Genomic DNA, 26,267 nt, shown 5'->3' with positions numbered 1-26,267 from the left:
CTGTAGGAGGTTGAAATTTTGTTCACCAGGCATTTTGACAAACCATTGCCGAATCATCTGATTAACAGTCCCAGTGACACCGATGACCGCAGGAACCATGTTTTACGTTGCCACATACGTCCGGATTCAATTTGGAGATCGAAATATTTCCTGATATTCTCTAGTTCCTTATTTCTTACATTGTAATCACAACCACATCAATAATACATGTACAATCTATTTGATTCTTTATGATAACTGGTTTGTTACAGCTGGTTTCTTGTCTCCATATACAAGTTATTGTGATGTTGTTTCTCAATGTCACTTTTACTGGTTGATGTATTATCATGCGATCTTAATTTCCTTACAGTAACATTGCCCCTGGCTACACACACTGCAGCCTTCACTAAACAGTATCTTATCACGAGAAAGCAGACCACATAGACAGCTTTTAAATGGAATTTTTTTTTGCTCAGCCAGGTGTCAGGAACATACGGAAACCCATCACCATGATTGGTAAACCAAGCTGAGATTTCCATGCGAGCCACATGGAAATCCCAGAGATAGATTGTTGGAATGGAAATACACACTCTCTCCCTGGAGGGACGTATCCTGTTTACCTAATTCCGGAAAGTATTAGGCACAGGTTGGCAAGAGCCAAGACTTGGGGACCACAGAGTGTGTGTTGGGGTAAATACTGGAGTCGAACCAACTAAAAATACATAGCTTGCCATTAATATTGCTGTCCAGCCAGCTTTCCTGCTGCTTATCCAGCTAGGACCATTCTACCCTTTTAGGGCTTTGGCTTGCAGGGTTAACAGGAGCTGAATGGGAACACTCCCTGCCCTCAGTGAATAATTTGCCCTTCCAGGTCCTGCCAGTGAGCCAGGCTGGGCTGTCATCAGCAGTGCCCTGGAATACTGTCTTATTTGGGTCTGTGATTGTATAGATAACACACTAAGTCAAATACCAATATTTTCAACCCACAAGGTCAACCACCAAACCAGCCAAAGAATAAGAGTATGTTTTTATTATTGGTTAAAATTCATTGTCTGGATGTTTCAACCAGTTTGAGGTTTTAACACTTGAATCCATTGAATTAGGACAAGTTTGTAATAAACACTCTAGGTCTGGAGAGATTTACTTCTTTTAATATAGAAAAAAAACTCGCAGGAAAACAGCTCCTTATTAAAATCGTATTGTACATTACTTATGCTGATGCAGGTTTAATTTCTCACAGAGCTTCTTTAATGTGGGCCTTTCAGACCCACGAAAGAGAATGTTTCTGAGATTATAAGATTAGACGAAGGATAAGAAAGCTTTTTAAATCCAGTCCAAAGGTGATGCCGGTTAAGTAACATTTCCAACAGTAGGACTCAGTTTCCTGATACTCAAAATTCCGCAACTGTGCAAAAATTTAGCAACATTAACCCGAGTTCCCCATGTGAAGACTCAGGGAACAATCACACACACACACACAGGGGGCAAGGCAAGGCTTCAGTGGTTACAGAAACCATGTTTGTTAATCAGGCATATTGGCAGAAATGTGAGTTACTGGGAGAGGGAAGGCGGAGGGAGGGGCTGGGGGGGAAAGAAAGGAGGGAGGGGCTGGGGGGAAGAATAGAGGTGGAGGAGAGGGAGGAGGAGAGAGGTGGAATAAGTGGAGGGGGTAAAGAGATGGAGGGGGTAAAGATGTGGAGGGGGGACAAGGGAGTTGCAAGAAGTGGAGGGGGGAGAAGAGCTGGAGGGGGGAGAAGAGGTGGAGGGGGGAGAAGAGGTGGAGGGGGGAGAAGAGGTAGAGGGGGAAGCGGGGGAGGGCTTGCACTGGCCTTTCACCGGCAGCCACACTCATCCACCACCATGTCGTCATAATGTCTGAGGACCACATTGTCGTTGTTATCATAGTAAAGCATGGAGATGGGGGAGAGTCTGATGGGCACACAGCAGGGCTGGGGAGTGTCTGTCGGGTGGTTGGAGTGGACCAGGGTCTGCAGGATGGCGTGGTTGGTGCCGTTCAGCCGGTCGCTCAGGGGGAAGGGGCATTCCCCGTAGCAGTAGTTGGCCATGTACCCCTGGGGGGCAATGACCCAGTGCTGCCAGCCCACGTCCCGGAACTGCAGGTATAGCCTCCTCCGCTGGCACACGTGGCTGAAAACTGCGGGCAGAGAAAAGACACTTCTCCTGCGTCTGGATGCCCGGCACTGCTGCCTGTTCAGGGTTACTACCACCAGAGTCACCTTTAGCCCCTGAGCCAGCTCAGCGCAGCGCCCCCCACCCACATCAACCGCAGCCCCAACCCTAACCCACGCCCCGAGCTCAGCTCCAACATCAACACCAACGTCAGCCCCAGCTTCAGCGCCAACCTCTGTGCCCTCGCCACCCATCTGCCCAGCCTCCTCCCCGGCTACCTGCAAGGTCAGGCCCAAGTTTCTGCCCCCCCCTCTCCAGGAGGCAGCCGCCTCAGTCAGATTGAAGAGCAGGGCCAGGTGGACGGGCTGGAAGGACTGGGAGATGAGGAGCTTGCGGCTGAGTTCCATGCCCCGCAATCCGGTCCCCAACACTTTGTGGATGCTCAGCGTGTAGGAGGCCCCCTTGGATCCTGGTGCAGGGTAGCTATGGTGCTGGAATCGCAATTCCAGCTGAGCCAGGGTCAACTCCTCCACCTCCTCCAGCACCGACAGGTTAAAGTACAACCACTCGTCAACACACACAGGGGGTGTAGGCTCCAGCTCAGGCCCAGGGACACAGTCACCTGCAATAGAGAATCAGTGGTTAAGGAGTTTACAAGACTTGCCTACACTACAGTTCAAAGATGGCAGATATTTTCTCCTACCTCTGTGACCCGCTCACTCCATATCAACCTGTCCGCTCTCTCCGCTCAGCAGACTCTGGCCTGCCCCATGTCCCCTACCCACCCCAATAACAGTGTCGGCCCTTTAGAACTCCATCCCACAGTCCCTCGCCTTGCTCCCTCCCTTGCCTCCTTCAAGGCGCATCTCAAGACCCTCCTCTTCGACCATGCCTTCGGCCAGCCTCCGAACCCCATGCTCTTACCCCTACCCACCCTGCCCTCTGCCCCTCCTGATCCCAACTCCCTACCCAGGTCCAAACCCCCGACTGTCAAGCACCTTGAGATGTCCTCCTGACATGAAAGGCGCTGTGTAAATGCAAATTTCAATTGTATTTTGTATATTCAGTTTCAATTGGAGATGAGGCACAGATCAGCCATGATCTAATAGAATGGTGGAACCAGGCTCGAGGGGCTGAATGACTCACTCCTGTTCCTAAATAAATTCTTATGTCGATTAATTTGTATTGTGTACTCTACATATACACTACAGAGGAATCATGCAGCATAGTAATAAGAGCACTCGCCTCGCAAGCGATAGGACCCTCGCTCAATTCCTTAGGCAAGTTTCCTTACTCCACACTCCGCTGTTTGCCTAGCAGTAAGTAGGAACTTGATTTTTAGTCGATTGGCAGATTGCTTTCCAATGTTAATAAACCCTCAAAAACAATTTGGTAACTCAATCCACGATTGTTTGTGGGACACTGCTGTGCATAATTGGCTGCCATGTTTCGCCCACAAAATATACAGTCAATTTTCTTTTTACAGTATATTCTGTGAAGCACTTTGAGATGTCTTAATGCGTTGAGGCCCTATACCAAATCCAAGGATTATTATTATTAAAAGGACACAGTCACAATGAAATCTGTTGTGAACAGTATTAACTAACTAGCTAACTAACACCGCCATATTGCGCACACAGACATGAGATGTTTTCACCCACAAAATATACATTCATTTCACTTTACAATACAATGTAAAATTACATTTGTATAGCTATTCTGTGAAGCAATTTTGAGATAGCTCGTGATAAGACACTATATCAAATGCAAGCATTAAAATATTATTATTCTAAGGTGAATAATCACCTTATGTAACTAACTAACCAATAGACATTGGTAAAGACTTTGACCAGTTAAGCGTTAGCAAGCGAGCGCTGTGTAACTTACCCAGGTTCGGAAGAACTCTTATGATGTTGCCCTCCACACCGTACTCACTGACCCGACACAGCCCAGCCCCAGCCCCACTCTCTGCCCACTCTCTCTGGAAGATCCTCCAGAGTTCTGATGGGACAGGCCTAGGGTTGGAGGGCTGGGGTCTGCTCGACAACCCCAGGGCTTTCAGGAAAGCTTTCTCTTGGATTTTGGGCTCTGTGAGCCCATGTGTGTGGACAACACAAAGCCATGTCAACAACAGACACCAACTAGAGAGAGGAGACATCTTGTTGCTTCCAGCCAAAGCGAGAGAGGGAGAGGGAGGGAGTGGGGGAGGGGAAAAGAGAGAGGAAAAGAAGGAATGAGAGAAAGGCATTAACCAATGCTGGTGGGGATTGGGAGATGGAAATGGGAACCAGTCTAGATCCGCTGTAATGATCAGCCTCCCAGTGAGAGACTATATTAGGCTGTTAATGGCTCATTACATCCTTGCAATTATCATTTCAATGAGAGATCTGGATCGCATTGTCACCTCCTTGGGACCAGGGCTGGTTGGTGATTGCCTGCTGGCTACTAACAGCACCAAGGGGATTGGATATTCAGAGCAATCTACTGCCCGTGATGAAAAATAAATATGACTTCATAATGAATCCAGTAAACATAGCCAGCTTGCCAATGAACAGTTATAAATATTGAAAAAGAATCTTGCATTTGATATAGTGCTCCATCACATTATTATTATAATACATTGTCAATTATAATAACAACAACTTGCACTTATATAGTGCCCTCCATGCAGGGTAACGTATCACAGTGCTTTAGAGTAGCGTGGCCTGACTCCGACCTGGGGTGGGGGAGGTGGCCGTAAGCACGGTTGGACAGAAAGATTTTTAGTTGGGACTTGAAAGAGGATAGAGAGGGGGCAAGGTGGAGGGATTGAGGAAGAGTGTTCCAGAGTGTCAGGGCATTGGGGCTGAAAGCACGACCTCCGATGGTTGGGCGGAGAGTGTGAGGATGAGCAGGATACCGATGCCAGTCGAGCAGAGGAGTTGAATGGTGGATTGGGGAGTGAGGACGTTGGAGAGGTAGGAAGGTGCCAGAGAGTGTGAGGTTCTTGAAGTGGGGAGCCAGTGGAGCCTGGGCAGAACTGGAAAGATGTGGGTATGGAGTTTGGTCCGGGTCAGTATGGGGGCAGCAGAATTCTGAATGAGCTCGGTCTTGTGAATGGTGGAGCTGGGGAGACTGGCGAGAAGTGCGTTTGAGTAATCCAAGCGGGAGATGACAAACGCATACACGAGGGTTTCACCCTCATTTAGGGTAAAGTACGATCAGAGGTGGGCAATGTTATGGAGGTGGAAAATAGCAGTCCTGGTCAGTGACCGGATGTGAGGGAGAAAGGACAGTTAGAGGTCGAATAACAATTATAATAATAATGACTGCATTTGATAAAGTGCCTTATCACATCGTCAAAGCACATCAAAGTGCTTCCCTGGATATAATAATAGTAATTATCCTTACATTTGATATAGTGCCTTATCACGTCTTCGAGAAGTCTCAATATACTGTAAAGTGAAGTCACTATGTATTTTGTGAGAGAATGTGGCAACCATTTTGTGCACAGCAGTGTCCCATAAACAGCCATAGAGTGAGTGACCAATTTTATCTGGGGGATTGTTGGCCAGGACACTAGGAAAGAAAAATCCCTTCTCTTTTCCAATTGCGCCACAGGATTTTTCCATTCAACTGAACTGGAAAACGGAACCTAGGTTTAATAAAAATATTAGTAATCATTGCATTTGATATAGCCCTTATCACGTCTTCGAGACGTCTCAAAGCGCTTCACAGAATATACTGTAAAGTGAATCGACTGTATATTTTATGGGTGAAACGCGGCAGCCAATTGCGCACAGCAGCGTCCCACAAACAGTCGTAGATTTGAGTATTGTTGGGGATGGGTTCAGACCAAGATTGTATCAGACTGATGACAGTTTACAGTTGGGAGACCACACACAGTGGAACATAACTGTGAAACATGATGTGTCAAATAACTTCCAATAGCCTTTCACCCAACCACTGGGCCAAGAGGAGATTAGCTCCTCTCTGTCACAATTTGTGGGTCAACATCCCTCCTCTCCACATGGGCAGTCTCATGTTTACCCAAAGCAAACTGTTAGTTTCCATTAACCCCCCCGTGTCAAATGTCAATTTGTTGCATTGAAAGCTCGTGAAATCTGCCATTCATTTATTGAGTATTCAGTCCTTTCACTAGCAAAAACAACTAAGTGTGTGTGTGCGTGCGCTTGTGGAGGGGCGTAAGCAGCGTCTCCTTGGAGCTGAACTGACACCAAAGTGACATGCCTGGTAACAGAATATCAGAAGCCAGCCAGCCCTGTGTGACGGTCTCTAGTCCGGTTCCTGAGCCAGGTGGGTCCGCAGTATTCCAGGGCACTGCTGATGACAGCACAGCCCAGCCCGGCTCATCGGAAGGAGCTGGAAGTGTAGACCATCACTGGGAGCAGGGAATCTTCCCACTCAGCTCCTGTTAACCCTACAGCCAAAGCCCTGATGGGTAGGGTGGTCCTAGCTGGAAAAGCAGCAGGAAAACTTGCCGGACAGCAATATCAATGGTAAGCTATGTGTTTTTTGCTGGTCCAGAAGTTACCCCAACACACACACTCTGGCGTCCCCAAGCCTTGACTTAACAACAATGCTATGGAAACCCACAAAGGGCATGAAGCCACCATCTTCTTACTCAGATGCAAGAGGCAACTGAGCCAGGCAATGTTACAATGTCTTCCTAAATTCCAACAACACCTTGCATTTGCACAAAAGACACTCACCTAGGAGAAAACTCTCAGAGGGCTGTAGAGTTGCCGTGATTGGATGCCGAGCAATAATAATAATAATCCTTGCATCTGATATAGCATCTTATCACGTCATTGAGATATCTCAAATCGCTTAACAGGATACACCATATAGTGTAGTGACTGTGTATTTGTGGGCGAATGGGGCAACGAATTTGGACTCAGCAATGTCCCACTCAACAGTGAATGTACAATTTTTTTGCTGGGGAATTGTTGGCCAGGACACCGGGAGAGAGAAACTCCCTCCTCTTTTCCAATAGGGCTGCGGGATCTTTAGCATCCACCTGAACAGACACAGACAGGACCTCGGTTTAAAGTCTCATCCAAAAGACGAAGAGACAAGAGGGGGAAGGATGAAAGAGGGAAGTAGAATATTTCAGGAGAAGGGAATGAGAAAAAGGAGGAGTACAGCAGGGATGGGAAGAGCTGGAAAAGTCACTGTATTATATAGTTATACTGCTAAAAGAAAAACTTATTTATATTTATCAATGTTTATATATACATTATCGGAGTACCCATAGTGTAGTAGTTAGAGCACTCGCCTCACAAGCGAGAGCGCCTTGGGACGTCCTCCCGACTTGAAGGCCGCTCTATAAATGGAATCTTGTTTTTGTTGTTGAGAGACCTGGATTCGATTCCCGGGCAAGTGAAATGTTGGGCTAGTTTCCTTGCTCCACATGCCTCTGTTTGCCTATTTTCCAAGCAGTAAATAGGAACCCAGTCGTTAGTCGATTGGCAGATAGTTTTTCCGGGGGTAATAATTCCTTCAAAAAAAATAATAATAATGACTTGGTCACTTCAATGCACGACTATTCGTGGGACACTGCTGAGTGCAATTGGCTGCCGCGTTTTGCCCACAAAACACAGTCAGTTCACTTTACAATATATTCTGTGAAGCGCTTTGGGACGTCCTCCCGACGTGAAAAGCGCTATATCAAATGCAAGGATTATTATTTATTATTCCGTGAAGCGCTTTGAGACGTCTCAAAGACATGATAAAACGTTATATGAGATGCAAGGATTATTATTATTATAGGGTTCTTTTTTGTTTTTTTTACTCTATGGTTGTTTAGTGGAGCATTGCTGTGCACAAATTGAGTTTATAAAATTTATAAAAATTCTATGAAAAACTATTTTAAAAGTGAACCAACAACAACAGCTTGCAGTTATATAGCAAGTTGCTGTTTTTCTGGGGGTAATAATCCCTCCCCCAAAAAATGCAATCATTTAATCCACAACTGTTTGTGGGACATTGATATGCGCAACCCCTTCATATGGAGTAACATCCCATTGGTAATGGTGGAGTCTGACACCGAGCCAGTGGGGGAGGGAGGAGGGGAGGTGACCATAAGCGCGAACAAAAAGGAAGGTTTTAGGCAGGATTTGAAAGTGGGGGAGGGAGGGGGCAAGGCGGAGGGATTGAAATTAAGAAAGAGCCAGCATTTTTTGTGCTAATTTTACTTACTGTCCCCTCCCCCGCCCCCACCCACCCCCAGCCCCCGTAACCCCCCACCCACCCCCAGCCCCCGTAACCCCCCACCCAACCCCAGGCAGCGCTATCAGGGTTTGACTCAGTCACTCGCCCTCATGGGAAGAAACAAATTGTAAAAGAAACTAAACCAAGACTGACTGAGTCACCTCTGCTTTGGGGGAAGGGGAGGCATAGGAAGAGGGGGGGTGGGGAGAGGCCCGAAAGAAATCAAAGTAACCACATCAAAAGGTTCCTAAGCTTGAAGGAGAGCGTGTCAGCCAGCAGGCTGTCCTGTCTCACCTGAGACACATCCTGTGGACCCTGACCACAATCTCCCGGTTGTTAATTCCCCATAGGGAAAAGCAAGCAAACATCACAGATCACAGGAGAGGCCATAAAAGTTCTCCGTCTCCGCAGTATTCCCAGTTTGATCCATTGAAATGGCTTTTCCGCTGAGAGGCGTGAGCAGCTGTATATTAATAATAATAATGATAACAATCCATTGCATTTGAGATAGCGCCTTCTCCCATCGTTGAAATGTCTCAAAGCACTTCACACCATATATTGTAAAGTGGATTGACTGTGGATTTTGTGGCAGTCAATTACACATAGCAGTGTCCCACAAACAGTCGTGGATTGAATGATCGCATTTTTGGGGGGAGGGATTATTACCCCCGGAAAAAACATCTGCCAATTGACTAACAACTGGGTTCCTACTTACTGCTAGGTAAACAGTGGCGTGTGGAGTATGGAAACTTGCCTAAGATTTCGCCCTGCCGGGAATCAAACCCGGGTCCTCTCGCTTGCAAGGCAAACGCTTTAACTAATACGCTATAGGACTCCATATTTTTAAAAAAATATATTTTTGGAGGGATTATTACCCCCAGAAAAATGAATTGGTGGTGCTGCAAAACAACGCTTATTATTTCAAAAGAGCAAACTTTATAATTGAACACCAAAATTCTGAATGTCTGAATGTTAAGAAAAAATAAATGGTGTCCAAGTTAGAAAAGAAAACAATAAATAACAGCAACAACAAATTGCATTTACACAGCGCCTTTCGCGTCGGGAGAGTCACGCTGGACAGTCAGGGATTTGGGCCCGAGCAGGGGGTTTGGGATCAGGAGCGGTGGCAGGCAGGGAGGGTGGGGTTAGGGGGGAGAAAAATGGTTATTTAGAAGATGGCACTCGGTTGAAACAAGCACTTGTTTTTAACACGTTTACACCAGGATCAGGGCATTGAACGTTTTTTCTCCAAATGTTTCTGCAACAAGAGTTGCTCCATTAAATTTATTATGCAGCTGCTTTCAAAGGTTTCATTTGATGTGCACAGCCTGTTGACAAAGAAACCATTGCTTTTCAAAGTTCCTCATGAGTTGCCTTTCATCTTTCAACGTAAACAGAGAGCGATGCTGTGCCCAAACCAAACCCTGCCCTTACCACACGCCCTCCAAAATCACAGTTTTTTCGTGAAGCTGCCAAGAGAGAAAAAGCTAAAACGCTCTCCAACCAACTTGACAAAAAGAAGTACGATGTGACTGGACAGTGTTACAACAACAGCAACTTGCAGCAAGTTCTGGAGCAACAACAATAACAAATACAAGAATAACAGCAATTCAATTGTGTGTCAGCCTGGCTCAGTGATAGCACTCTTGCCTCTGAGTCAGAAGGTTATGGGTTCAAGCCCCCACCTCAGGACTTGGAATCACACAGTTTCAGCTGACGTTCCAATGCAGCGCTGGGGATGTGTTGCATTTTTGGAGGTGTAGTCCTTCGGATGACACATTAAACTGAAGTCCCATCTGTGCCTGGACAGGTGGACATTAAAGATCCCGTGACACTATTCGAAAAGAGAAGGGAGTCTCTCTCTCCTGGTGTCCTGGCCAACAATTCATCCCCTTCCTTCCCCACCTGCAAAAAAATTAGCGACTCACTCTATGGCTCTATGTGGGATGCTGCTGTGTGCAACTGGCTGCTGAGTTTCGCTCACAAAATAAACAGTCACTACACTTTACAGTAAATCCTGTGAAGAGCTTTAAGATGACCCCAGAATATGGAGAAAAGATATCCTTTGAAGTGTTGTGAGGTATCTTTACAACATGATAAGGTGTTATATCAATGCAAGGATTATTATTATTCACAACTGTTTGTGGGACTCTGCTGTGCACAGTAAATCCTGTGAAGAGCTTTGAAATCAATTACAATGATTATTATTAAGGATATGTAGAAAAGATATGGCAGTGAGATTAATAGATGTAAGATAGCGGAGTTCGGGTGGAGCTGAATGGCTTTTGCTGTTGGTTTATTTCTCACAGCTCTGCTGCTTGTAATAATAGCAAAAACTACTTGCATTTATACAGCGTCCTTCATCATAGAATCGTACAGCACAAAAAGAGGCCATTCGGCCCATCAAGTCTGTACCGGCTCTTTGAAAAGAGCAATGTAATGTCAATCCCATGCGGGGTAGTGACTCAGGGTGCTTAACAGTGGTGGAGTTTGGAATCCTTTCGCACACTACAAGGAAAGGAATACAGTATCAACCTTCACTTTTCCAAACTTCTTTTTGGTCAGACAGGTCTTTGACACACACGGAAACCCATCACCATGATCAGTTGGGTGTCTGACACACGGAAACCCATCACCATGATCAGTTGGGTGTCTGACACACGGAAACCCATCACCGTGATCAGTTGGGTGTCTGACACACAGAAACCCATCACCGTGATCAGTTGGGTGTCTGACACACAGAAACCCATCACCGTGATCAGTTGGGTGTCTGACACACAGAAACCCATCACCGTGATCAGTTGGGTGTCCCACAGAAACCCATCACCGTGATCATTTGGGTGTCCCATGGAAACCCATCACCATGATCAGTTGGGTGTCCCACGGAAACCTATCACCATGATCAGTTGGCTATCTGACACACACAGAAATCCATCACTGTGATCAGTTGGGTGTCTGATACATGCAGAATCCTATCACTATGATCAGCCAGCTGTCTGACACACGTGGAAGCAGAGACAGGAGCTTGGTTTAACCGTCTCATTTGAAGAACAGTACTTCCAACAATGCAGCATTCTCCCAGCACTGCACTGGAGCATCAGCCTGTACTGTAAGTGACTGAGCCATACAGACAGGAAAGGTCCCAAAGATAGATTGTCGGAGTGGAATGTGCACCCAATCCCTGGAGGGACACATCCTGTTTACCTAATTCTGGAAAGCATTCGGCGCAGGTTGGCAAGAATCAAGGTTTGAGGACCCCAGAGTTGGGGTAACTGCTGGAGTCTAACCAGCTAAAACCACATAGCTTGCCATTGATATTGCTGTCTGGCAAGCTTTCCCATTGCTTGTTCAGCTAGGACCATCCTACCTGTTAGGGCTTTAGCTTGCAGGGTTAACAGGAGGATTCCCTTCCCCCCAGTGACTGGTGTGCCAAGTCATATTTCATTACACTGTGAGCCAATGATCCTGAGTCTTAGTATGGCTTTATTTACTATTGTTTGGTCCCATAGTAATGGGCACCTCAGGATCCAGTGCACATACCATACCTAATGCTCATCTGTAAATTAATCATTATCTACAGCAATGTTAACATGGTTCTTGCACATCATCATCAAGCGACAGGGATTTGTAACATGCCCTTTGATCAATTGCATTGCATGTCTCAAATCAATCCTTCTTCCTGTTTACCCGGAACATGACTAAGGACTCAGCCAAGCTTGAGGTGTTTTTTTTTGCTCAACCAGGTGTCTGACACATGTGGAAACCATTACCATGCTTAAGAGTTTCCAAACCAAGCTGACAATTCCATGCATCCGACGTACACATAGAAATCCCAGAGATGGAATGCAATGGAATGCATACTCTCTCCCTGGAAGGATATACCCTGCTTACTTAATTCCAGAGATTATTAGGCGCAGGTTGGCAAGAGCCAGGGCTTGGGGACCTCAGAATGTGTGTTGGGGTAACTGCTGGAGTCTAACCAGCTAAAACTGCTTAGGTGTCCATTAATATTGATGTCTGGCAAGCTTTCCACTGCTTGTCCGGCTACATGTTAGTGCTTTGGCTTGCGCAGGGTTAACAGGAGCTCAGTGGGATGACTCCCTGAGGTGTCCTGAGATGTGCCTTGGTGATATGTATAGGTTCATCTTGTCTTAATGGAGCTGAGTGCAATCAGGAGCTATTTTGCAGGCTGTAATTTGCTGTTTGACTGATTGCTCAAGCAGCAGAGCTGGTATTTGACTCATTGCTACAGCCTCCACCCCTTCACAGCTCCCACTCACTCCAATTGCATAAACTCCCCAGGTTCTCTAGCTGTGGACAGAGCTCAATGGCGGAACACGCACATGCACATGTGTACACGCACACACACATATGTATATATGATACACATCTCAAGTACACATACAGAGATACACACACAAATATACGCATACACACATATCATTATTTCCCCTGGAAAAGCAATCCTCCAATTGACTAACAACTGGGTTCCTACTTATTGCTAAGTAAACAGAGGCGGTGGAGTAAGGAAACTTGCCTAACATTTCGCCCTGTCCAGGAATCAAACCCAAATCCTCTCGCTTTCGAGACAAGTGCTCTAACCAATATGCTACAGGACTTCACATGAACGATAACTTGGATTTAAACCGAGCCCTTCATGCGAATTGCAGCACTTAACAGTGGTGGAGCATGACATGCAGCATGGGGGAGGTGACCATACGCACAGTCAAAGAGGAAGGTCTTTTAGTTTGATTTGAAAATGGAAAGGAGAGGACAAGGTGGAGGGATTGGGGTAGAGATTTCCATAGTTTATGTTCTTATGTTCTTATTTAGTGCCTTATCATGTCTTTGAGATGTCTCAAAATGCTTCACACAATATATTATAAAGTGTAGTGACTGTGTATTTTGTGGGTGAAAGCAGTGTCCCACAAATAGTTGAGGATTGAGTGGCCAAATTATTTTTGGGGGGAGATTATTACCCCCGGAAAATGATCCACCAATCGACTAACAAGCAGGTTCCTACTTACTGCTAGGTAAACAGAGGCGTGTGGAATAAGAAAACTTGCCTAAGGTTTCGCTCTGCCCAGGAATCAAACCCAGGTCCTCTCGCTTGTGAATTGAGTGCTCTAACCACTACACTATCGGACTGCATTCACCTAGTTTGGGGGTGAAGTGGAGTTTGGGGGGTGAAGTGGCTGAGAGCACGACCGCCGATGGTGCAGCAGAGGGGAAGAAAGACAAGCAGGAGGCTGGAGCTAGACGAGCGGAGGCAACAGGTAGTGGATTGGGGAGAAAGCAGGTCAGAGAAGTAGGGAGGTGACAGGGCATGAAGGGATTTGAAAACGAGTGAGAGGATCCTCAAGTTAATCTGTTCTGTGAGAGGGAGCCAGTGGAGCCTGGCGAGGACTGGGATTTGACGGGTGTGAGGGGTAGGGGGAGGGGAGTGGTGTTCGGTGTGTGTGAGAATACAGGTGGTGGAGTTTGATCTGAGTAGCCCAGCCTTTGCTCCTGTTATTCGAGTAGTGAAGAGAGCGCCCAATCAGCCATTCAATCACAATCTTCTCTTTACAAAGAATCGTGCAGTTAACACCCCATTCATACACTGCTTCCAATTAGCACTTCATTCCAGCCTTTTAATGTTCCCTGCTTAAACTGTCCAAAGACTTACAGTGACTGGAGGTATGCAAGGCTCGCCATTTATGAGGAAACTCTGAGGCTTGGGGCAACAGCTGCTGGAAGGTGTTACCCGGAGTCCGAGTTCTTGAACACAAGTTTGTACATCCAGTGCCTGGAACCCAGCTTAATTGGCTTAGAGAGAGACCAGCAGCCGCTGCTTAAACTCCACACCTCAAATTGATGGAATCATCACTCAATGGGAAGAGACGTGTGTCCGAGTTGCAGTTAATAAAATAATAATAATAATAATCCTTGCATTTGATATAGCGCTTTTAACGTCGGGAGGGTGTCCCAAAGCGCTTCACAGAATAGACTGTAAAGTGAATTGACTGTATATTTGTGGGCGAACGCGGCAGCCAATAGCGCACAGCAATGTCCCACAGTCGTAGATTGAAAATGACCAATTTATTATTGTTTTTTGTTTTGGAGGGATTATTATTAGGCTCTGTGTGGAGTAAGGAAACTTGCCCAAGGTTTCGCCCTCTGCCTGGAATTGAACCCAGGTCTCTCGCTTGCAAAGCGAGTGCTCTAACCACTGAGCTACAGGACTCCACAACTCCACAGTTGGCGACCAATTGCACACAGCAGTGTCCCACAAACAGTCATGGATGGAGTGACCAAATTATTATTATTATTATATTTTTTCAAGGGATTATTACCTCTAAAAAAGCGATCCGCCAATTAACTGCAACCGGGTTCCCACTTACTGCTAGGTAAACCGAGGCGTGTAGAGTAAGGAAACTTGTCCAACATTTAACCCTGCCTGGGAACCAAATGCAGATCCTCTCTCTTGCAAGGCGAGTGCTCTAACTACTAAGTTATAGGACTCCATGGCTGTTTGTGGGATGTTGCTGTGTGCAAATTGGGCTGCCAGGTTTGCATATAAAATACACAGTCAGTACACTTTGAAGCATTTGAAACATCCTCCTTCCTGTGTCTGGAATGGAATTAGGCAAGCGTCCCTCTCTCCCTGGAGGGACGCTCGCTTAATTCAGCAGAGTATTAGGCGCAGTTTGACAAGAGCCAAGGCTTTGGGACCCCAGAGTGTGTATTGGGGTAACTGCTGGAGTCTAACCAACTTATCAAAGGAACCAAAGGAGATTATTACCCCCAGGAAAATGATCCACCATTCGACTAACACTGTGACAGTCTCTAGTCCGGTTCCCGAGCCAGATGGGTCCGCAATATTCCAGGGCACTGCTGATAGCAGCCCAGCCCAGCCTGGCTCATAGGCAGGACCTGGAAGAGCAGACAGTTACTGGGGGCAAGGAATCCTCACACTGTTAATTCTGCAAAGCAAAGCTCTGGTGGGTAGCTGGACAAGCAGTAGGAAAGTTTGTCAGACGGTGCTGTAAATGGTAAGCTATGCAATTTTAGTTGGTTAGACTCCAGCAGTTACCCCAACACACACTCGGGATCCCCAAGCCTTGGCTCTTGCCAACCTGCGCCTAATACTTTCTGGAATTAGGTAAACAGGATGTGTCCCTCCAGGGAGAGAGTGCGCATTCCATTCCAACAATCTCTCTCTGGGATTTCCATGTGTAGGTGGGATGCAGGGAATTCCCATCTTGGTTTGGATTCTCTTAAGCACGGTGATTACTGTCCATATGTGTCAGACACCCAGCTGAGCAAAAAAGATACACAAAGTAGCACAAACGCACTGAGCTCCTTCTCCAGTCTGGTAGATTTGCACCCCATGCATGCAGTCCGACACACCTTCTATTTCAGTCACAGTGGATCATTTTACTTTACTTAAAAGCGTTTGCTTTTGTAACATGGAGTCTGTAGCTCAGAGTTAGAACATTGCCTCGCAAGCAAGAGGACCCAGGTTCTACTCCCAGGCAGGGTGAAACTTTGGGCAAGTTTCCTTACTCTACACTCCTCTGTTTACCTAGCAGTAAGTAGGAATATGTTAGTCGTTTGATGGATCGATATTCCGGGAGTAATAATCCCTTCAAAAACAATAATAATAAATTTGTCACTCAATCCATGATTGTTTGTGGGATGCTGCTGTGCGCAATTGGCTGCCGCGTTTCACCCACACAATATACAGTCAATTCACCCCACAGTATATTATTCTGTGAAGCGCTTTGAGACGCCCCGAAGATGTGATAAGGCGCTATATCAAATGCGAGAATTATTATTTATTTATTATAACAAGCTTTACACTGATAGTCCAAAGTAACATGTCAGGCTCTTGCGTGCTCTGCTCTCTCTGTTACCACCCTGATATTAGCCAGAATATTACAAACTCTGATATATCTGAGTCTCTTTCAACTCGGGCAGAAATAGGTGGCTGATCTCCCACTACTGATGATTAGCACCGTTTAATCTTTCTGATGACTCATCCTGCAAGCCAAAGCCCTAATGGGTGAGGATGGTCCTGGCTGGACAAGCAGCGGAAACGTTTGCCAGACAGCACTCTCAAAGAAAGGGAAGCTTTTGTACTGGGAGTTTCTCTCACTCCTCGTGTCCTGGTCAACAATCCCCCACTCACTACACGACTGTTTGTTGGATGCTGTGTGCAAATTGGCTGCCGTGTTTTGCCCCAAAATACACAGTCAATCCACTTTACAGTATATTGCTGGAAGCTCATTTAGACATCTCGAAGACGAGATAGAGCGCTATATCAAATATAAGGATTATTATTTTTATTATAACAAATGCTTTGAGATGTATCGATGGCGTGATACACGCTGTTTCAAATGCAAGGGTTATTATATTATAAGATTTTACAGCAACAATATAATAATAATAATAATAATAATAATAATCCTTGCATTTGATATAGCGCTTTTCACGTCGGGAGGATGTCCCAAAGCGCTTCACAGAACACACTGTAAAGTGAATTGATTGTATATTTGTGGGCGAACACAGCAGCCAATTGCGCACAGCAATGTCCCACAAACAGTCGTAGATTGAATGACCAATTTATTATTGTTTTTTTTGTTTTTTTGGAGGGATTATTATTAGGCTCTGTGTGGAGTAAGGAAACTTGCCCAAGGTTTCGCCCTTTGCCTAGAATTGAACTCAGGTCTCTCACTTGCAAAGCGAGTGCTCTAACCACTGAGCTACAGGACTCCACATAAAGCGCCCTTTATGCGGGGTAGCGTCCCAGAGTCCTTGGTAGTGGCGGAGTCTGACCACGAGCCAGTGGGAGAGGGAGGTGACCGTAAGCATGATCAAAAAGGACGGTCTTTAGCGGGATTTGGAAGTGGGAAGTCAGGGGCAAGGCAGAGGGATTGAGGGAGAGAGTTCCAGAGTCTCGGGGCGTAGTGGCTGAAGGTCCGGCCACCAACAGTGGAGCGGTGGGGACGGGGGGACAAATAGGAACCAGTCAAGTGATGGCAAGGAGTGGTGGAGTAGGGGTTAAGCAGATGGTGAGCTTTAGTGTGTTCTCTGATAAAGAATTATTTTAGAAAGCTTCTCAGTTTACTGTAACCCAGTTTATGGTGGGTGAGAAGTGGTGCTTGAGTGGGAAGCCTGTTTCCAGCTCCATCTCTCAGTTATCTTTACTTCTCCTTATTTCAGCCTTAGGAATGTAGAGCACGGAGGGCAGCCAACTATCTGCCCGCATTGAGTGAGAGCCTAATGGATCAATGTGCTGGGTCCCTGTCAGTGATTTCACTGCTGACTCTTGGAATGTGTTTGATGAAAAGGAAACGAGACACAGCACTGAGCACAATACACTGGGCATCTGGGAATAATAATAATAATCTTTGCATTTCATATAGGGCCCTATCACGTCTTCGAGACAATACAAAAAATTACAAAATTACATTTGTACAGCGCCTTTCACGTTAGACGTCACAAAACACTTCACGTGTTACACTATAAAGTGCAGGGACTGTGTATTTTCTGGGTGAAACATGGCTGCCAATTTATGCAAAGCAATGTCCCACAAACAGCCATTGACTGAGTGACCAGTTTTATTTGGGGGATTGTTGCCAGGAGACCCGGAGAGAGGAACTCTTTTCCAACGCACCACAGGATCTTTAACAGGTAGATGGGACCTTGGTTTAACAACTCATTGGAGCGTTAGCTTAGACTGTATGATTCCAAGTGCTGACGTGGAGCTTGAACCCACAACCTTCTGACTCAGAGGTGAGAACACTACCACTATGCCAGGCTGACAATGAATTAATGTGTTTGTGCTCTCAGTTAAAACCACAGCATCTAGTTTCAAATTGTAATTCAATGGAACAGGGAAGGAATCCTCCCACTCAGCTCCTGTTAACCCTGCAAGCATCAGCCCTAACGGATAGGGTGGTCCTAGCCGGACAAGCAGTGGGAAAGCTTGCCAGTCAGCAATATCAATGGCAAGCTATTTGGTTTTCTGATTAGACTCCAGCAGCTACCCCAAGGCCTGCACCTAACACTCTCCAGAATTAGGTAAGTAGAATGCATGGGTAGAGAATGCATATTCTGTTCCAACACATGGGAATTTCCATGTATTGGTGGCATTTTGCATTTCAGCCTGGCTCAATCAGTCACACTCTCACCTCTGAGTTAAAAGGTTGTGGGTTCAAGCTCCAATCGGGACTTTGAGCTCACAGTCCGGGCTGGGGGAGCGCTGCATTTTCAGAGGTGTCTTCCTTTGGATGAGACGTTAAACCGAGTTTCTCCCTTAAAACGTTTATTTGGGAGATTGTTGGCATTATAATGGGGTGATCAGTCCCTCCAGCACTGCTTTGGAACATCAGCCAAGAGCCTTAGCTCAAAGTCCCCAACTTGGAGCTTGAACCCACAACCTTCTGACTCAGAAGATTGTGAGTTCAACACAGCACAGACAAATCTTATCACTCAGAGGCAGGAGTGTGAGTGACTGAGCCTGGCTGCTTTGTCACTATCTTCACAGACTTCATCATGTTTTCTGAACTGGTACAATTTGAAAAATAGTTTTTATTCATAACAAATGAAACAACAACAACAAGGAATTACATTTGTATAGCGATCGAAGAGGAGGGTCTTGGCGATGTGCCTTGAAGGAGGCAAGGGACGAAGGGACTGTGGGATGGAGATCCAAAAGGTGGGGGCAGAGTCACTCAATCCATGACTGTCTGTGGGACACTGCTGTGCATAATTGGCTGTTGCGTTTCACCAAAAAAAACATAGTCTGTCCACTTTATAATATATTCTGTGAAGCACTTGGAGATGTCGGGGTAAGGCAGTATATCAAATGCAAGGATTATTATTATAAATGTATCCCAGTGTCCTGGCCTCAACCCCTTCCACACCAAATTTGATACACAATGGGTTCGGGTGAAGAAGACCCTTCAGCCCATCTGATCTCCTCCCTCCAGAACACCCACCCTACCGTCCTCCCATCACAGCATCCAGCTGCTTTTTAAATGAGTCCCAATGTCCTGGCCTCGACAACCCTTCCTGGTAACCTGTTCCAGTCGTTAATTACCCTCTGGGTAAAGAAACACTTTCTGGCGTCTGTCCTGAAATTGCCCCTTTACAGCTCTAACCTCTTATTCTACAGTCTTGATTACTGCAGTAGAGGCACGGCAACACACTCAAGCACAGTATCATAATGGGATGTTAGAGCAGTGGAAATGTTTATGGGTTCAATTCTCACCATGGTAATGTCATAATTATAATCCTTACAGCACCTTATCATAACATTGAAACATTTCAAAGCCCTTTGCAGGATTTTACTGTAAAGTAATGGGATGGTGTGCATTTTGTGGGCGATTGGTTTTGCGATTTGAATTCCAAAAATGTGATCATTTGCCTCGCAACAGAAAAGTAAGAAAACAATAATAACAAAAATCCTCGCATTTGATATCGCGCGTTTCATGTCTCAAAGCACTTCGGAGGATTTACTGTAAAGTGACCCACAAAGCTGTCATAGAGTGTTAGAAACAATAACAAATTAAATTTGCACAGTGCTTTTCACGTTGGGAGGACGTCCTAGAGTGCTGGACAATCAGGGATTTGGACCCGAACTGGGGGTCGGGATCAGGAGGCGTGAGGGTAGTGGTACAAGAGTGGCCAAAGGCACAGTTGAAGAGGAGGGTCTTGAAATATGCCTTGAAGGAGGCAAGGGAGGGAGCAAGGCAAAGGGACTGTGGGATGAAGTTTCAAAGGGTGGGGGGGCGCAGAGACTGAAGGCCCAACTGCCGATGGTTGGGCGGTCTGGGCGGAAAAACCTAATTGATTTAACTGTATCCTTCAGCAAAGAAAATCTGCCATCCTGAGCTTGTCTGGCCAACACGTAACACAACCCTGTTGTACACAGTGTTTAGGCCATCACTTCCCATCTCAAGGCCTTCCTCATTCTCCCCCCTCCACCCACTCCGTAACTCACACCCTTGCCCTCCACCACTCTTGATTCCAAACCCCAGCCCAGGTATAAACCCTTCACTGTCCATAGCCTTGGGACGCCCTCCCAACGTGAGAGGCGCTATATGAATACAACTTATAGTTTTTTATTGTTGTGACATGCGTAAAGTGGATTGACAATGGATTTGGTGGGTGAAATACAGCAGACAATTTGCGCAAAGCAATCTCCTACAAATAGCCATTGAGTGAGTGACCAATTTTATCAGGGGGATTGTTGGCCAGGACACCGGGAGAGAGAAACTCTCTTCTCTTTTCCAATTGCGCCACAGGATCTTTAACATCCACCTGAACAGGTACAGATGAGACCTCGGTTTAATGTCTTATCTGAAGGACAGCACCTCTGACAATGTAGCGCTCTCCCCCAACCCCCACCCCCTACCACCCTCCCCGGCACTGCATTGGATCGTCAGCCTAGACTATATGAGTTCTAAGTCCTGACATGAGGCTTGAACCGCAAGCGGCACGAGCTGGCAGGCACGTAGAGTGCTGAGGTTCAGAGAATCTTGTGACGGAGCCTGGAGATTGTATGGAGGGAGGCAGCAGATAGAAAAAGACAGAGCCAAAAGATCAGAGGACTAGGACGTGAAGATAGAGAGAGATCAAAGCCAGGGAACAAGGTGGAGCAGAGCCAGGAAAGAAACACAAGATCAAAGGCAGGATAGTACTGATGTGTTCTGAGACACAGGGGTATCCTATCTTGAGCAAGATCTAAACGTTTATTAAGAAGTCCTCATGGAGTTGTGTAGTGTACTGGTTAGCGCGCTCGCCCCACAAGCAATGGGCACAGAGGGGGAGGTGAAGGATGACTTATGGGACAGCCACCAACAATGGTACAGATAGGTCAGGAGGTTTGCAGTCGGCCTGAGCAAATGGGGTGGTAGAGGAGTGGCGGACAAGTACGTCAGAGAGGTCGGTGGTGCTGGTGATTTGAAAGGATTTGTATGTGAGGGGTGAGGATCTCAGAATCTTATAATGTAGTGGTTAGCAAACTTGCCTCGAAAGCAAGAGGACCCGGGTTTGATTCCTTGGTTAAATTTTCTTATTCCACACGCCTAATTTAGCAGTAAGTAGGAACCTGGTTGTTAGTCGATTGGTGGATCGCCTTACGGGGGTATTAATAATAATAATTTGGTCACTCAATCCACGACTATTTGTAGGACACTGCTGTGCAAAATAATATAATATAATATTATATATTTATTATTATATAATGTCCAAGTCCAATGCTGTGTACCAAGATTACTCGGCACCAGCTGTTTAATCCAGGTCCCCGTGTGAGGAACATGGGCAAGTAGACGCTTGAAACTGACTGTGATCATCACCGTCCTTGCCCGGCTTCACTGGCTCTCCTTGCCTCCTTCAAGGCCTGTCTCAAGATCTTCTTTTCGACTGTGCCTTCGGCCATCCTCCCTCCTCCACCCACGCCCTTCACCCCTCTCTGGTCCCAACCCACATCTCGGATGCAAACCCCTCATTGTCCAGCCCCTTGGGACGTCCTCCCAAGGTGCTGTGTAAATGTAATTTGCTGTTAATGTTGATTTTGTCTCCAAGCTGCTTAGCTAAAGGTTAGTGTAGGCCGGTGTAAGCCTGTGACCTCTTGTTCTACTGTCTCGTTGAATCCCAACATATTATTATTATTATTTATTCAATTACCTACTGTCAGGTGCTGCAGTGTCAGAGGCTTACTCAGTGCCAGCTGTTTAATCCAGGGACCTGGTGAGCTCTAGACAAGCTGACAGCCCCACTTTTCCTTTGCACAGACATTTATTTTTGGCCGTGATACAAACCCCTGAGATGATAGGAGGGATTGTGTGGTGTGGTCGCGCGGGCGGTGTGTGTGGGTGGAGGTGCAGCACTGACAGAGCACGCTTGTAAATGATTCCTTTATTCAGAGCTGCCCCCAGGCCTGTGCATAGAACAGTTGTATTGTCAATGCTGACGTGCGAGTTGAGAGGGAATCACACGCAATGATTAGCTTCACATGTGTCAGACAACAACAAGTAGTTACACCGGGACCGGTTTTTCTTCCCACTCAGCTTCTGCAAGCCAAAGCCATAATGGGACAAGCTGGACAAGCAACGGGAAAGCTTGCCAGATTCTGACAAAGATAACAACAACAAATTGCATTTACACAGCGTCTTTCATGACGGGAGGATGGCCCAAGGTACTGGACAGTCAAGGATTTGCACCCGACCTGGGTGTTTTGAGGGCCGGGAGAGTCTTGAGATGAACTTGAAGGAGGCGAGGGAGGGGGTGAGGCGGAGTGGGCTCTAGGAAGGATTCCAAAGGGCGGGGGCAAAGAGGCTGAAGGCCCAACTGCCGATGGTGGAGGGAGCGGTCAGGGTGGTAGGGGGTTAGAAAGTCACAGAGGTAGGAGGAGCAAGACTGTGGAGGGATTTAAAAGTGAGAACGAGATTCTTGAACTCTATCCTCCGGTGGGATGGGGAGCCAGTGGAGCAGAGCAAGGGTGGGTGGGGTGTGATAGACTCACGGAGCCTGGAGTGGGAGAGGACACGAGCTTGTGGAAGGAAGATTGAGAAAGTCCAGTAAGCAAAGGATTCCATTGCAATTTAATTTATCTTGTATTAGTGTGTCAGCCTTGCTCTCGCTCTCTCCCCCTGGCCTAGAAAGTTGTTGGTTCAAGCCCATTTTGGGAACTTTGAGCTCACAGTCCAGGCTGATGCTCCAGTGCAGTGCTATGGGGAGCGCTCCATTGTCGGAGACGCCGTCCTTCGAGTGAGTTGTCATACCAAGGTCTTGTCTGCCTGTTCAGTTCCTGCAAAACTGCAGAAAAAAAAACATTGCTCAGCCAACACTGTAATGCATCTTGAGATGACCCCCTGATGTCAAAAGCGCTATATAAATGTGTATTGTATTACAGCGTGGAAATTAACTGTCACGTTCATCTACAAAACAATAATAATCCTTGCATTTGATATAGCGCCTTATGACGTTGTTGAGAAGTCTCAAAGCACTTCACAGAATATACTAAAATGAACGCGCAATTGGATGCTGCGTTTCACCCACAAAACATACAGTGAATTCATTTTACAGTATTTTCTGAGAAGCACTTTGAGAAGTCTCAACGATGTGATAAGGTGCTATTTCAAATGCAAGGGTTGTTACATTCATAATCCCATCTGTATTCAACACTGAAATTATTGGCAGCACCATCAGGTGTTTGTATTGTGTGTTAACAAAGATGTGACATCCGCATGATAAGATTGACTTGTTCACAGAGACGCACTGCTCTTTCTCAGGCTGGATGTTACAATTCCCATCTGGTCTCATACACGAACGCTTGGTTGACTTGGGCAAATGGTGGCAATGCTCTCACACATTTCGTGCTGAGTTGTTTGTCTACCTGCAACCTCGCAGAGAGTTCCTGTACCTGCCATCCACCTAGTGAGGGCTCAAATCCACACCTGTCGGATGTTGAACAACCAACGAAGGACAATCCTCATTGGGAGGGGGTGGAGGAGGTAAGCGTTGTTCCTTTGGATAGCCCTCTGTGATAGCCGGGTTCCTGACCCAAGGAGCTGTGCAGCACTTGTGAATGGGACAGAGAAGAAATGAAGTGTGCTTTACTGATAGACACCTTGTCAGGGCAACCAGAACTCTGCACTCTGCTGTTCGTCAAGCAAATTGTACCGGCAGAGCAATTCAGCACGAGAGAGCATTCACAACACAATAAAGACACAACACAGACACAATACAGCACAGACACAATACAGCACACAATACAACACAGACACAACACAGACACACAGCACAGACACACAGCACAGACACAATACAGCACAGCACAAAATACAACACAGACACAACACAGACATAACATAGCACAGACACAATACACACACAATACAACACAGACACAACACAGACACAACACAGCACAGACACAATACAGACACAACACAGCACAGACACAATACAGCACACAATACAACACAGACACAGTACAGACATAGACACAGCACAGACACAATACAACACAGACACAATACAGCACAGACACAACACAAACACAGCAGTCATATAACAATACAGACACAACACAGACACTACAACACAGCACACACAATTCAACACAGATACAACACAAATGCAACACAGCACAGACACATCACAATACAGATACAACACAGCACAGACACAACATAGACACAACACAGCACAGAAACAGACACTACGCAGCACAGACACTACGCAGCACAGACACAATGCAACACAGCACAGACACAATGCAGAAAAGACACCGCACCATTACAGACACAACACAGCACAGCACTGACACAACACAGAACAGACAACACATGTGATTATGAATGTAACAACCCTTGCACAGACACCACACAACACACACAACACAGACAAAACACAACACAGACAAAACACAACACAGACACAACACAACACAGACACAACTCAGTCACAGACACAACACAGCACAGCACAGCACAGAGACAACACAGACACAGCACAGATGCAACAGAGTCCTGCGGACCCACCTGGCTCAGGAAAGTTGGCAAGAGGCCACCTCAGAAGGTGAGCTCAATTCCAACATTTCATAACCGTGGATAGTATTATTCAGATCCAGAGCTCCCCTCACAACAACCCCCCTCCTCCGCCCCACCACCACCAGGAGTATAGAGTGTCAGCCTGGCTCAGTCGATCACACTTTTACTTCTGAGTCTAAGGTTGTGGATTCCAACCCCACATCAGAACTTGGAATCCCTTAAGTCTAAACTGATGCTCCAGTACAATACTGGGGGAGCGTTGTGTTGTCAGAGGTGCTATCATTAAACTGAGCTCCCATTTGTGGTACAGGTGGATGTCCAACAACAACAACAACAACAAATTACATTTGTACAGCGTCTTTCAAGTTGGGAGGATGTCCCAAGGCACTGGACAGTCAGGGGTTAAGTATTCTGCAGCGCTATTGGAAAAGAGAAGAGAGTTTCTCTCTCCCAGCCAACAATTCCCCAGATAAAAAAATTAATCATTGATATCATGGCTGCTTGTGGTAGTTGCTCTGTGCAAATTGGCTGCTGCGTTCATCCACAAAAAATACACAGTCACAATGAGACGTCCTGATGACGTGGTAAGGATGTGAAACCCAAGGATTATTATTATTATAAGCTGTGATGCTCCCATGACTGTCTGTGCTGGGGTTCAGGGAACTCATTACAAGGAGCAGTGACGGAGACTGTTACCTCCCTGGTCTCCACGTCTCAGTGACACATCACACCCACGGTCAGCCACTGACCGTTTTTAACCCCAAGACCACATGATCAGTTGGCTTACTCATCACCCCATCTCCAGCCACCTCCTGATTCTCAGTTGCGACGGCTAAGTTAGTGAGAACAAAATGAGGCATCTTCAGGAAACTTAGCTCCTATTCTAAAATTAATCTCCATTTGTCCTCACAGTAACATTTCTGAAATGATTGGCACAGGACCCACGAGAGAGAATTCACAACACAGATACAACACAGGCACAGCCTCCAGTCTGGTTCCTGAGCCAGGTGGGTCCGTAGTATTCCAGGGCACTGCTGATGACAGAACAGCCCAGCCCGGCTCATCGGAAGGAGCTGGAAGGTCAGACCAGTCACTGAGGGCAGGGAATCCTCCCACTCAGGTCCTGTTAAACCTGCAAGCCAAAGCCTTAAGTGGGAGGGTGGTCCTAGCTGGACAAGCAGCGTGAAAGCTGACCAGACAGCAATATCGGTTTCAGTTATGTAGTTTTAGCTGGTTAGACTCCAGCAGTTACCCTAACACACACTCTTGCCAACTTCTTACCGACTGTTTGTGGGACACTGCTGTGCACAATTGGCTACTACGTTTTGCCCACAAATATACAACAACAACAACAACAACAACAACAAGATTACATTTGTATAGCTCCTTTCAGGT

At 46.4% G+C, this 26,267-nt stretch overlaps 1 protein-coding gene across 1 annotated transcript; it reads right to left on the bottom strand.

Moving 5' to 3' along the window:
* Positions 1-1,811: 1,811 nt before the first annotated feature.
* Positions 1,812-25,732, bottom strand: gdf3 (growth differentiation factor 3). The gene is made up of 4 exons (XM_042333161.1): positions 25,660-25,732; positions 3,997-4,197; positions 2,388-2,731; positions 1,812-2,294 (listed from the first exon to the last, which is right to left on the bottom strand). The coding sequence occupies exons 1-4, from the start codon at positions 25,730-25,732 to the stop codon at positions 1,812-1,814; spliced, it is 1,101 nt and encodes a 366-aa protein (XP_042189095.1).
* Between the last annotated feature and the right edge of the window lie 535 nt (positions 25,733-26,267).

Source organism: Callorhinchus milii, unplaced genomic scaffold, assembly GCF_018977255.1.
Source record: "Callorhinchus milii isolate IMCB2004 unplaced genomic scaffold, IMCB_Cmil_1.0 Scaffold3, whole genome shotgun sequence".
NCBI lineage: Eukaryota > Metazoa > Chordata > Chondrichthyes > Chimaeriformes > Callorhinchidae > Callorhinchus > Callorhinchus milii.
Note: the sequence above shows the minus strand (reverse complement) of the source record. Positions and strands in the feature narration are given on the sequence as shown.

What these genes read in the sequence shown, in the direction of transcription:
- gdf3 (XM_042333161.1), bottom strand. Translation starts at nt 25,732, where the DNA reads ATGCCTCATTTTGTTCTCACTAACTTAGCCGTCGCAACTGAGAATCAG. An exon ending in AAGAGTTCTTCCGAACCTGG is followed by an intron (nt 2,732 to 3,996) that starts GTAAGTTACACA and finishes TCTCTATTGCAG; the next exon opens with GTGACTGTGTCCCTGGGCCT. An exon ending in ACTTGGGCCTGACCTTGCAG is followed by an intron (nt 2,295 to 2,387) that starts GTAGCCGGGGAG and finishes GTTGGAGCTGAG; the next exon opens with CTCGGGGCGTGGGTTAGGGT.